The 11881-nt window shown below is 48.3% G+C and overlaps 1 protein-coding gene across 1 annotated transcript; it reads left to right on the top strand.

Annotated features, from left to right (window-relative positions):
• The first annotated feature begins 419 nt into the window (after nt 1-419).
• Nucleotides 420-3084, top strand: FZD8 (frizzled class receptor 8). Its single transcript, XM_035545168.2, has one exon. It carries the CDS (start codon nt 420-422, stop codon nt 2454-2456), a length of 2037 nt encoding a protein of 678 aa, XP_035401061.1. The 3' UTR covers nt 2457-3084.
• The last annotated feature ends 8797 nt before the right edge of the window (nt 3085-11881 follow it).

Raw genomic sequence — 11881 nt, forward strand, 5'->3', positions numbered from 1 at the left:
GCCCCAGCCCCGCTGCCCGCTCGGGGCGGTGGGAGCCCGGCACCGCGGGGCGCAGCCGCCTCCCGGCCCCCGGGGCCGCCTCGGCCATTTTGAGCGGGGAGCGGCGGCCAAACTTCTCTCGCCGCGCTCCGCCGCCGCTTCTCCCTCCCCTACTCCCGGAGCAGCGAGGGAGGCGGCCGCCGCTCCGCAGGCAGCCCCGCGGGGACAGAGGGAGATGCGGCGGCGGCTGAGGGGGCTGCCCTGAGCGGAGCCCCCCCCCCCCCCCTCCTCACCACCGGCACAGCGTCCGTCTGTCCGTCCGTCCGTCCCGAGCGGCGGGGCCGCGAGCCCCTCTCACCTGCGGCCGGCACGGGGTAGCCGGGGCCGGGGCTGCTGAGCGGGGCGGCGGGGCGGGCTGCCGGGGCCGCCGGGCGCCGAGCATGGAGTGGAGTTACCTGTTGGAAATCACCTCGCTGCTCGCCGCGCTGGCCCTGCTGCAGCGCGCAGGCTGCGCCGCCGCCTCGGCTGCCGCCGCCTCGTCCTCCTCCTCCTCTTCCTCCTCGTCCTCCTCTTCCTCGGCCAAGGAGCTGTCGTGCCAGGAGATCACCGTGCCACTCTGCAAAGGCATCGGCTACAACTACACGTACATGCCCAACCAGTTCAACCACGACACACAGGACGAGGCCGGGCTGGAGGTGCACCAGTTCTGGCCGCTGGTGGAGATCCAGTGCTCCAGCGACCTGCGCTTCTTCCTCTGCAGCATGTACACCCCCATCTGCCTGGAGGACTACAAGAAGCCGCTGCCGCCGTGCCGCAGCGTCTGCGAGCGGGCCAAGGCCGGCTGCGCCCCGCTCATGCGCCAGTACGGCTTCGCCTGGCCCGACAGGATGCGCTGCGACCGCCTCCCCGAGCAGGGCAGCCCCGACACGCTCTGCATGGACTACAACCGCACGGACCTCACCACGGCCGCACCGCCGCCAGCCAAGCCCCCGCACCGTGGCTCCAAGCCGGGCAGCCCCGCCAAGGCGCCCCCCGCAGCCGCCGTGCCCCCGGCTGAGGCCCCGCGCAAACCACGGCCACCGCCGCCCTGCGAACCGGGCTGCCAGTGCCGGGCGCCCATGGTGTCGGTGTCCAGCGAGCGGCACCCGCTCTACAACCGCGTGAAGACGGGGCAGATCGCCAACTGCGCCCTGCCCTGCCACAACCCCTACTTCAGCCCCGACGAGCGCGCCTTCACCGCCTTCTGGATCGGCCTCTGGTCCGTGCTCTGCTTCCTCTCCACCTTTGCCACCGTCTCCACCTTCCTCATCGACATGGAGCGCTTCAAGTACCCCGAGCGGCCCATCATCTTCCTGGCTGCTTGCTACCTCTTCGTCTCCCTCGGCTACCTGGTGCGCCTGGTGGCTGGCCACGAGAAGGTGGCGTGCAGCGGTGGTGCGGGGGCTGGTGGTGCGGGTGCTGGGGCTGCGGGGGCTGGAGGTGGTGCGGCTGCAGCGGGGGCAGCGGCGGGGGGACGCGGGGCGGCGGGCGGTGCAGCTGAGTTACAGCCAGAGCTGGCAGTGGCTGAGCACGTGCGGTATGAGAGTACCGGCCCAGCACTGTGCACTGTGGTCTTCCTGCTCGTCTACTTCTTCGGCATGGCCAGCTCCATCTGGTGGGTCATCCTCTCCCTCACCTGGTTCCTCGCTGCTGGCATGAAGTGGGGCAATGAGGCCATCGCTGGCTACGCGCAGTACTTCCACCTGGCCGCCTGGCTGCTCCCCAGCGTCAAGTCAATTGCCGTGTTGGCGCTCAGTTCTGTGGATGGGGACCCCGTGGCTGGAATCTGCTACGTGGGCAACCAGAGCTTGGAGAACTTGCGGGGCTTCGTGCTGGCACCGCTGCTCATTTACTTGGCCATTGGCTCCATGTTCCTGCTCGCTGGCTTCGTCTCGCTCTTCCGCATCCGGAGCGTCATCAAGCAGCAGGGCGGCCCCACCAAGACCCACAAGCTGGAGAAGCTGATGATACGCCTGGGCCTCTTCACCGTGCTCTACACGGTGCCAGCTGCCAGCGTGGTCGCCTGCCTCTTCTACGAGCAGCACAACCGGCCCCGATGGGAGGCCACGCACAACTGCCCCTGCCTGCGTGACCAGCAGCCTGATCAGGCCCGCCGCCCTGACTATGCGGTGTTCATGCTCAAGTACTTCATGTGCCTGGTGGTGGGCATCACCTCTGGTGTCTGGGTCTGGTCTGGCAAGACCCTTGAGTCCTGGAGGGCTCTCTGCACCCGCTGCTGCTGGGCCAGCAAAGGTGCTGCTGTGGCTGGGGGCACAGGGGCAGGGGCAGGTGGGCAGGCTGCAATTGCTGCAGCCGGAGGACTTGGGGCCGGTGGTGGTGGCTCCCTCTACAGCGATGTCAGCACCGGCCTGACGTGGAGATCAGGCACCGCCAGCTCTGTCTCCTACCCCAAGCAGATGCCCCTGTCTCAAGTGTGAGGAGGGGGAAAGAAGCCAAAGGTTAGGGAATGAGGGACACTGGCCTGCCTGAAATGCCCCCTCACTGTTTGGTGCCATTAATGAACCCCTAATGGTCCTTATTAGCCACAGCTTGTATAGAACAATGCAGCTGGCAGAGGCCCCGGGCTCCAGCCCCCTCCTCCTTGCCCTCCATTCACATGCAGGGAGCATGTACTTCAAGGAGCCAGCTTATTATTTTGCTGGCAGAGGAGGGTAGGGGCTCACCCGTGTCTTGCAGAGGGCAAGGCAAAGCAGCTTCTGATTCACTCTGGACTAAGAGCAGCTCAGGGGAGGGAGGCTCTTCCTTCCCCCCATCCTGAGGTGGGAGTCTGCTGGGACTGCAGGTTTCTTGGGATATTGATGACCAGGCAAATGCCTTATAATACAGACTGAATCAAAACATGTCTTAATTATACACCCCAGATAAATACGGGTTTCCTACATTAAAGGATGTATTTATATAATTATTTGTTACCTTGTACAGATGTGTAAAATATGTATATATCCAAAGCTATACAGTCTGTAAATTTTTTTGTAAAAATGTTTAGAGGCTACCCCTGTAAGAGCAAATATGAGTATTCTATTTTGTCAATAAAATGACTTTTGATAAATGACTTCTTCAAGCTTTTCCCCTACTCCTGCCCTGGTTATTCCAGCTGCTCTCTGTCAGCAGGGGGTTCTCATGGGTGGAAGATCCCAAGGATAAGCTACACTTGTGTTCTAGCCAGTGCTGTGTAATAGGTGGCCAGCTATGGTAAAGTAGTGAGATATCCAGACATGAGGAAAACAAGTAATTCAACAAGTCATTCTTAAAAAATTTGTGCCAAAACCGGGGGGGATGCCTTGAACAATGACAGTATCTTTAAACCAAACCTGTCTGAAAGAGTCCTCTCGCATGGCTTGTTAAGTAGCCTTTCAAACTGGGTGTTATTTTAGGAGTGTGAAACATGCACCTCTCCTATCTGTTGTCTGTGCTTTTCTAAGCACCTGCCTTTCCAGGGACACATACTGAAGTGTACAAGGTTAATGTTTTAGCTTCATACATCACATACTACAGTGGAACAGTGACTTGAGATTTGTTAGATCAATCTCTCCTTAACAGATTAAACTAACATCTTAACCTTTCATACTTAACTTTTGTATATCAAATATGGTCCTTTTTCAAGAGAAAAGGCATTGTTCTTCTGTCAGGACTAAGCTAATTTATTTGAGCAGAAGGCTGTTGAATTAACAGAAGAATGCTTTGGCAATTGTTGAACTTTTTACCTGTCTGCCCAGTGGCTCAGAACATCATTCCTTTAAGAGGAGCTAAATGAATAGGGTTAATCTGTAGGGAACTTGGTTTCTTTTGAGTTTGGGAAAACTTTGATCTTTTCTCTTCACCAAACGTGATGTATAGTCTGAAGTTTCTTTCCCTGCTGCCTGGTTCCTCTTGTTGCAGACCAATTGGCCACCATGGAGCCTTAAAGTTCTTCAATTAAAGGGACGTGGGACTTTTTTTTTTTATTTTAAGAGGAAGACTTGTAACAGTTAGTGAACACCAGAGGGAAAAGGGAGAACAGCCTTTTAAACAGCTTTTCCCTGCATTGTTAGCCAGACTGCAGGCAGCAAGGCATGGCTTGGAGCATTATAGAAAAGAGCTATGAATGCCCTACAGGTGGTCTGCTCACATAATCTCCCCAATTTAAAACATTTTCCTTTACAGGACAATTGCATTACAAAACTCCCTTCTCTTTTGCTCCTAATTGAACCAAAGAACAACTGCAAGATTTTTCTTTAAAAAACTGAGTGTCTTTAAAAAAAAATCTAATAAGTAAATTCTAATCTCTTTGCTAAAATAGGATCAGTCAGATTACTAATAGTAAAAACTGCATTAGACATTTATTCCAGATATTTTTATGCCTTCTGCTTATATTCTGTCAAATTAGCAATAATTTAAAAGCAATTGGTTAGGTTGTATGTTAGCAGTGAAAAGATAGCCCCAGGTCCCTTATTAACCTGTCAGTCATGATAAGAGATGGGCAGCTACCCTACTAATGACACAGATATCAATCATTATTTGTGGGAAAAAACCTTGTTCCATTGAGCACTGACTTGATTATTGGTGTCCCTTTCAAAGTTCCCAACACTTAATAGAGTCCTCCACTTCTACAAAGTTACCAGGATCGTGAAAAGGAAGAATTGAAAATGCCCATCTCCGGCTCCTAGGAGGGAAAAATAATTTTAGCTTCTCAAATGTAAAGGATGTTCCACTGTGATTTGTGTTTGCTGCCTGTTTATATACCAACCAACCAGAATATTGACACGTGTAACAAACAGAACAGGCCTCTTCTACCCTAGTGTTTTCCTTTAGGTGAGTTACAGTGTATTGCTGGAAACCTTTTTTTAAGGATAGTTTCTCAACAGTTAAATTACTGCAGCAGTTTTCCCTGATGTTGGTGGCGCTAAGGTAGAGGTTTTCTTCCTCCTAGGGAAGCACCGCATACAGAAGCGGGATCACCCACCAGATAAAGTATGTTCCTTCTCCTCCAGTGTATTCTAACAAGGAAGGGGAGTTGGAGGAGTCAAAAGCATTTGGTGGGAATTTGTTTACATGAGTCTCTTGCAGATTGCTGGTGCTGAGATGAAAGCACTTTTAGTAAGAAAAAAAAAAAAAAATAGGAAGTAGCTCTGTGGCTCAACTTACCCTGGAATCAGCTAAGAAGTGCTGCAGGTAGGTGGCCATAGCCAGGAAAGCAGTCCCAGAACTAGTCAGGTTAGCAAGATGCCTGCTTTGGCATTTGGAAGTGACTGAGCAATAATGCAAAAATTAAACAAAGATTAGATAATATTCAACTTGCTAAAATGCCAACGTGTGGAAAGGGTGCTAGCAAAGCTAATTTACTAGTACAGATTTTTGTGAATCAACATGAAATTTCTGTCTGGGGGAGAAAAAACAAAACTAACAAAAAAAACAACAGCAAGGCATTTAGGTATACAAGAAACACATATCCACAGCTACACTGAACTTCACATTATTATGATAACTTTTATCAGACGTCAAAGATAATTTTCCTGTGAAGATCTCCAAAACTGTGATGAGATAGTAGGAGTTGCATGTCAGTTTTCAAGGTCTGATGATAGACTGCCTTCTCCCTAAAGCTGCCAGAGAACCACTAAAAATAGCCCCAACAGACCAGTGACCCAAGCACTTGCCTGCGGAGCAGGACTGCCCTAGGCATCCCTGGCACAGGCTCACCCCTGGGCAGGGGCAGCACCCACACCTGCTCCTGACAGCCATGGGGAAGTCTGATTATCACCGATGTGGCTCCACAGCACAACTTGCACAGCAACATTTAGAAAGCTGCATAGAAGGCAACTAAGAGCCTCCTGCAGCTCACAGAAAGGTTTAACTGTTTTATTCAGGAGAGTGACTAAGCTAGCAGAAAAACATGTTTTGGGATTTTTTTTTCTTCTCTATTAAGCAGCATACCTTTTGAGTGCTCCTTTTCTTTCCAGGACCCTTTCCTGCTTTACGTGTTCTTGCTTCAAAAGGAAATCCTATGGATTAGCCTCCTCCTGCTGTAATGACTGAATAATCCTGCAGCCTCCAAAGGAGCTAGGCCAGCTGCCTGTGGGCATTTTAAAAAGAGGCAGAGCAGCCCAGGTGTGCTGCAGAGCACTTGGGAGGGACACCTCCCCTGGGCCCTAGTGCTGATTCCCCCAGAGCTACATGCAAGTGTCCTGCAACCTGCTCCAAAGCTTTCTCTGTGCTGAGGAAGCTTTCCTGAAGCTTTGATAAGCAGTTTGCATGGAAGGGAAGGGACTTTAGACAGGGAGGAATTGGGAAATTCTTATACATTGGAATAATGTGAAAGTGGCCAGGCATTCTCGGAAACTTTTTATAGTTCCTGTAATAAAAGGCCTATGAAGGCTAAGAGTGGTACATAAAGAATCTTTTTTCCTTCTTTCTTACACACTATTTAAAAATCAAAGTATCATGGTGCTCACCCATTAGAGAGTTCTTCAAAGGTGTTTAAGTAGTCCTATAAAGTGTCACAGGTTTGGGTACGAAGTCTGAAGGTGGGGTGGGCACTGTGGATACACACTGGGGATAGTGCAATATGCTTATAATATACATATAAGCATAACAAACTTATTTCACAAGCACTGCATGCAGTGCAAAAACAAATCTAGTGTGTTTAGTCTCTTAACCAACAAAGACATAAAATTTTATATGGGATACACAGGCCACCAAATGTGGGGAAAAAGTGAAATGGCAATAATGAACACTCAAAAAAGACAAAAGAAACATGCTCTTGGAGTGAAAGCTCACCTACAGTCTAGATCACGATGGAGGAAAGCTCAGTGTCACCCAGTCAAACCAGCTTTTAGAATCACAACCAGTCTCCAAAGTGGCTGTTACAACCTGCCTGTAGCATGCCCTGCTCCTGTCCCCCATTTCCAGAGCCATGTGGCCTGTGTTTCTCTAGGTACACGCTTCTTCCACCCACCATGGTCTGCCCAGCTTCTGGCCCAGCAGGCAAGCAAGTGAGGAACGATCTCTCATTTTCTCATCCTGGCCATGTTCCCCCTCCTTTTGCCCTGCATACCAAAACTGGATGGTATTGAAAAAGACAGCAGACCTCTTCCCAGAATTAAAGAGGCTGGATCGCAAAGGCCACCCTGAAAGCAACTGGGTGAGCCTTAAAAGAATAAGGAAAGTTCTGTGCAGGTGGTAGTCCAAGGAAGAAATATTAAACAAGGCAGAATCCCTGCATGTGGTCATGATTTTGTAGGCTACCTCTAAGAGAACTCAATTAGAAATGCTCAGACAGCTCTATTTATTTAGCCTTTTATAAATGCCCATCATTACTGTAATCAGGTATATGAATTTCACTAGTTCAGCAAAAAGGATCATAAATTGTAAATGATGTGTTGGAATGGAAATAAGTAGTGTCTGGTATTAAAATGTGGAGCCATAATCTATGGTGAGTAAGGATAGTCAAATCACTTCAGAAACTAGCACCTAAGGTCACATGCTGAACGAAGCATTTTGAAGGCTGAGATAATACTTTTTCACTCCTACAACTCTCTTATCCATGATCTCTGGTGAATTAATAGCCAAATTTCTTCTTGGAAGAAAATTGCAGGCTAACGAAGTGTATGTGCCAAGCCTAGAAGAACCTGGATTTCCTGACTCCGTGTGCCCAGTCATGCTGTGTTGCACAAGCACATCTTTACACACGTGCCCTCACCACAAAAAGGCCACGGCCCCACATACCCGGTTTGTGCAGGGTCCCAGGCAGCACCAGGACGATGGCAGCTCCTGGGCAAAGCCATCCCCTCTCAGGCTGTGGGCACTGGGCGAGAGGCACAAAGGCATGAACGGACTGGAGGGAGATCAAGGCAAAGAAGTAGTAGGGCACATGGCCCTCGAGTTAGGCTCATCCACCTCTCTATGTGAGGTGTAGGCTGATGTTAAATCGCCTCTAAGTGTGCGGACAAATGACTCGTCCTCCCCAGTCTCGCAGGCAGCCATGGAGATGGCTGCTGAGCACAGCTGGGCACCGCCTCGCCCAGCGCTCACGGAAAAAAGGACTGACTGACTGTCTGACTGTCTGACTGACCGACCGACTGACCGACCGACCGACCGACCGACCGACTGACTGACCGCCGGGGCCGGGGCCGCTGAGGCCTCCCCAGGCCGGCCGGGTGCCGGGGCACCTCCATGGGGCTGCTCGCCGGCCGGCAGCGCCCTCGGCTGGGAGATGAGGGGAACGTCGGCTTTCTGCCTGCCGGCCTGCTTTGCTGCTCTTTGGGCCGGGAAGGTCTGAAATCTGGTCCTGTCGGCGCCATAAAGCTTCCTCACCCAGCTGGGGAAGCTCAGGTGGAAACCCACGTCTCCAGCGAGAGGAGCCCACGGACCATCCATCCCCATGTGCCTCACACAGCACCAGCCCCCGGGCCCTGCCCGCTGGTTCCTGGTGTGCCATTCCCCATCCCCATCACCCCGTCACCCCGCCACCTTCACCCGCTCCACCATATTGTCCCTTCCACTGTTCCCTGGTCCCATAGGCACCTGGCGCTGTTTGCAGCCTTCTCCCAGCTTCTCCTCTCACAAAGTCCAAAACTTCAACAATTCCAGCGTTTCTGCCCTGCCCCATGTGTGTTACAGGGGCAGCACACCGTAGGAGCTGCTTGCTGCAGGGACCCCAGGCTGGTTCGAGTCTGCCAAGCCGCCTGCGTGCTCACCCGGCTCCAATACATGTTGCAGGGACCCCAGCAGCGACTTCCACGGCAGCCAGCAAGGTGCCAGAGCTATGATAACCTATTGTAAAGCATTGCTTCCAAGGAAAAGTGAAATTTAGCCAGAAAGATGTGGGCTACTCACTAGTCAAACCCAATATACTATGAGGGAGAAACTCTGAATATTTCATTTGGATGCTCTCTGTTTTTCTTTTACTATGTTGCAGAAAAATGGTTCTTTTCCAAACATTTTTGAATTATATGTGACATACTAGATGCTTTCATACATGCTTTAAATGTATGTACAAAGCTAGATGTTCTTTCCACCAAAGATTTGCCATTGCAAGAATACACCTAGCATTTCTCACAAAGCATTAACCTCGATTATTTTTTTCTGCTTGAAGTTGTCCACGAGAGAAACCTTTAAAATGACCAGTGTCTGACTTTCATATCTTCTGAAATTAGAAATGACCATTTTCAGGCTGGGAACTGGTGTGATTCAAAATGTATGTCAGACACGATAACCTCATCATTTCTCAGTGGTTGACACCTAAATGGTCTCATTCAATGTAAATCAGAAAACGTAGCAATCTGGCTTATGAAGCAAAATGCTTTCTTTGGCTTTCTGACCAAATGTAGGGTGGCAATAAAATTAAATCTGACTTTTTGGAAGGGGAGGGAGCGTTTGCCATCCAGCTACGGGCCCTGCAGCTCTGGTACGTCCCGTGCTCCTGTACATTGCTGCCATCTGGAGCTACAGCCTCACCGCGCCGCAGAGCAGGCAGAGCAGCCGCTCTGCCGAGAGCAGCTCTGCTTTCTTTCCCCAGACCTGCTGGCCACAACACACATTTGCAGTTGTGATTTTTTAAGTTGAAATTATATATATATATATTTTGCTAAACTCTAGGGAAGTGGTATTTTGGCTGTAGCAATTAGAAAACCACAGTTTTCCAGGATATAGGGCAGGGCATTAGGAACAGTCAGATCAGGAAACCACAGAGACCCACAAGGAGCTTCATTGCTGCCATCCTCTAGCTCATTAGTGTACAAGAATTGTGTGTGTTGTTTTTAGCAGCTAAAGAGTTATTTATGGCTTCTATGTTCTCAAGCCAAAGTGAGTGAGGGGTGCAACCAGGGCAAACGCATCAGAGCAATGCAAATCACTGACAAGGCATCATGAATGCAAGCTGAGCAGAATTTAAATACAATCCATGAATGAGAGGAAAGATTTGCATGAAGGAAAGAATCATTAGAATCTGATTTAACAAGCAGTATATAAAATGGGCCTTTGCAGCTTAAAATGAAGCAAAGCACATTCACGTTATACATTCTTAATGAAAAAAAAAAAAAAGGAAAATCACAAAAAAAACTAATTTATTAGTAGAGCTTGGAATGGAAATGGTTTTCACAGAATACCTTTAGATCCCGATTCAGAAACTTGTGCTTGATTGCTTTCTTGAATAGAAGTGGATCATAAGCATGTAGGGTGGTAAGGACTATTTAAGTGCATGCCAAAGTCCTATTGACTTCAGTGAGATTTTATAAGATGCTTAAAATGAATGTACGCCTAAATGTTTTCCTGAACTTTTTTGAATTAGGGTTTAACTCATAAATTTACACAGTGTTTTCAAATGCAGTTCCTTTTGGGAAAATAGGATAAATGAGAACTAAATATTTATTTATTTATTTATGCATGCATGTCATAAAATAATTTAATGAAGAATTATTCAGGGTAGAATTTCCTGTAAGTTTCAAAAGCCAATAGTGAAAAATCTGTGGAAGATGAAAGTGATTAACATTCACTGAGCAACTTTCATAGATCTTGTATGGGTTTTATCCCAACTAAATTATGGAAGATTTTTGATATAAGGTATTATATAGGTAATGGCAGTCTCTTGGAAAAGGATATGTTATTTTGCATTAAGTGATATTATATTCTGTCTTTGAGAAAGGTAAGAGAAATTGCTTTTAAGACACTTCTGCTGTTTATCATTTCCAGTCAGTGGTCACAAACACCGGGCAGAACAAACTTTAATTTAATGCCTCCTATAATGCAGTGTGTCTACCTCTAAATATCTTGTCTTTTGATGCAGTGACTGTGTTGGCAGGTTCTGATGTGCTGTTCTCCTGATAATATATTTCTGTCAACACTGGACAATCTTTTAGTTTTTATTTTAGTGTTAGTTGAGCTGTGTAATTACATCTCTTAGCATATTCCTGTAGAGCTACGGTGCTTCTTTTTATGCAACTGTGGTTTCTCTCAAGTAAGTTATTAGCAATAATACACACAAAAATTACAAGAACTCTGCCAATCTGTGTCAATGTTGACTGTACTTGTGTAAGTTAGACTTTGTGTCAATTTTGTTCTGGCATTTTGAAAGACTTCAGAGTTTTGCAGAGGAGATTTTCAATATGTCCTTTTGAAATCTATGAAAGATATGACCACTATGTTTCTGTTTTTCTGCTCTTTTCCTAAAAAAATCTGCTATGAAAATGTTTGACAAATGATATTTGAGCTCAAAGCAATGCCATTCTCCTGAGTTTGCTTTCTCCGTCTCTTTGGCTGAGCAAAAACAATATCCCATTTGATGAAAGGTAGCATTCTCTACAGTAACATTTCTCCAGCTGTGATCATTGCTTAAACATTTCTTGGTATTTTCATATTTTCTGTTTTTCTTTATTTTTTTCTCCTGCTAGCACGATGCTTGGTGAAGGCTGGGGATTCAGCTCAAGAGTAGTATACCTAAATGCATGTAGATATCTAAATGTTTTTGTTGTTGTTTTTAAATGTAAGCTATTACCTAAGCTCCTGTTGCAGTTAATAGTGTCAGTAACATAGCTGGTGGTTCCTGGAAAGTGAGTCAACTCCCTCTAAAGTAAACCTGTGGGTCTTAACCCAGTTGCCCTAACAGAGGCACCCAGTGTTATTTGAGTCCTGGAGACTCCTGTCCACCATTTACTTGCCTCTCCAAAACACCATGGGTCTCCCATAATTTTCTTTCACGTCTGAAAACCCCAGTTACCCTATGGTAACTCCAATAAGGTAGGATACCTTTTTGTGGGCAACTGATTGGAGCTGGTTGTTGACTGAATGACAGTCCAGGAAGGGATTTGACCAGACCTCTGAGATCAGTGGGAGTTGGACACCTACCTCAGGGGTAGGCCATGAAGTATAG

This window comes from Cygnus atratus, chromosome 2 (assembly GCF_013377495.2).
Source record: "Cygnus atratus isolate AKBS03 ecotype Queensland, Australia chromosome 2, CAtr_DNAZoo_HiC_assembly, whole genome shotgun sequence".
Lineage (NCBI taxonomy): Eukaryota > Metazoa > Chordata > Aves > Anseriformes > Anatidae > Cygnus > Cygnus atratus.

What these genes read in the sequence shown, in the direction of transcription:
- FZD8 (XM_035545168.2), top strand. Translation starts at nt 420, where the DNA reads ATGGAGTGGAGTTACCTGTTGGAAATCACCTCGCTGCTCGCCGCGCTG.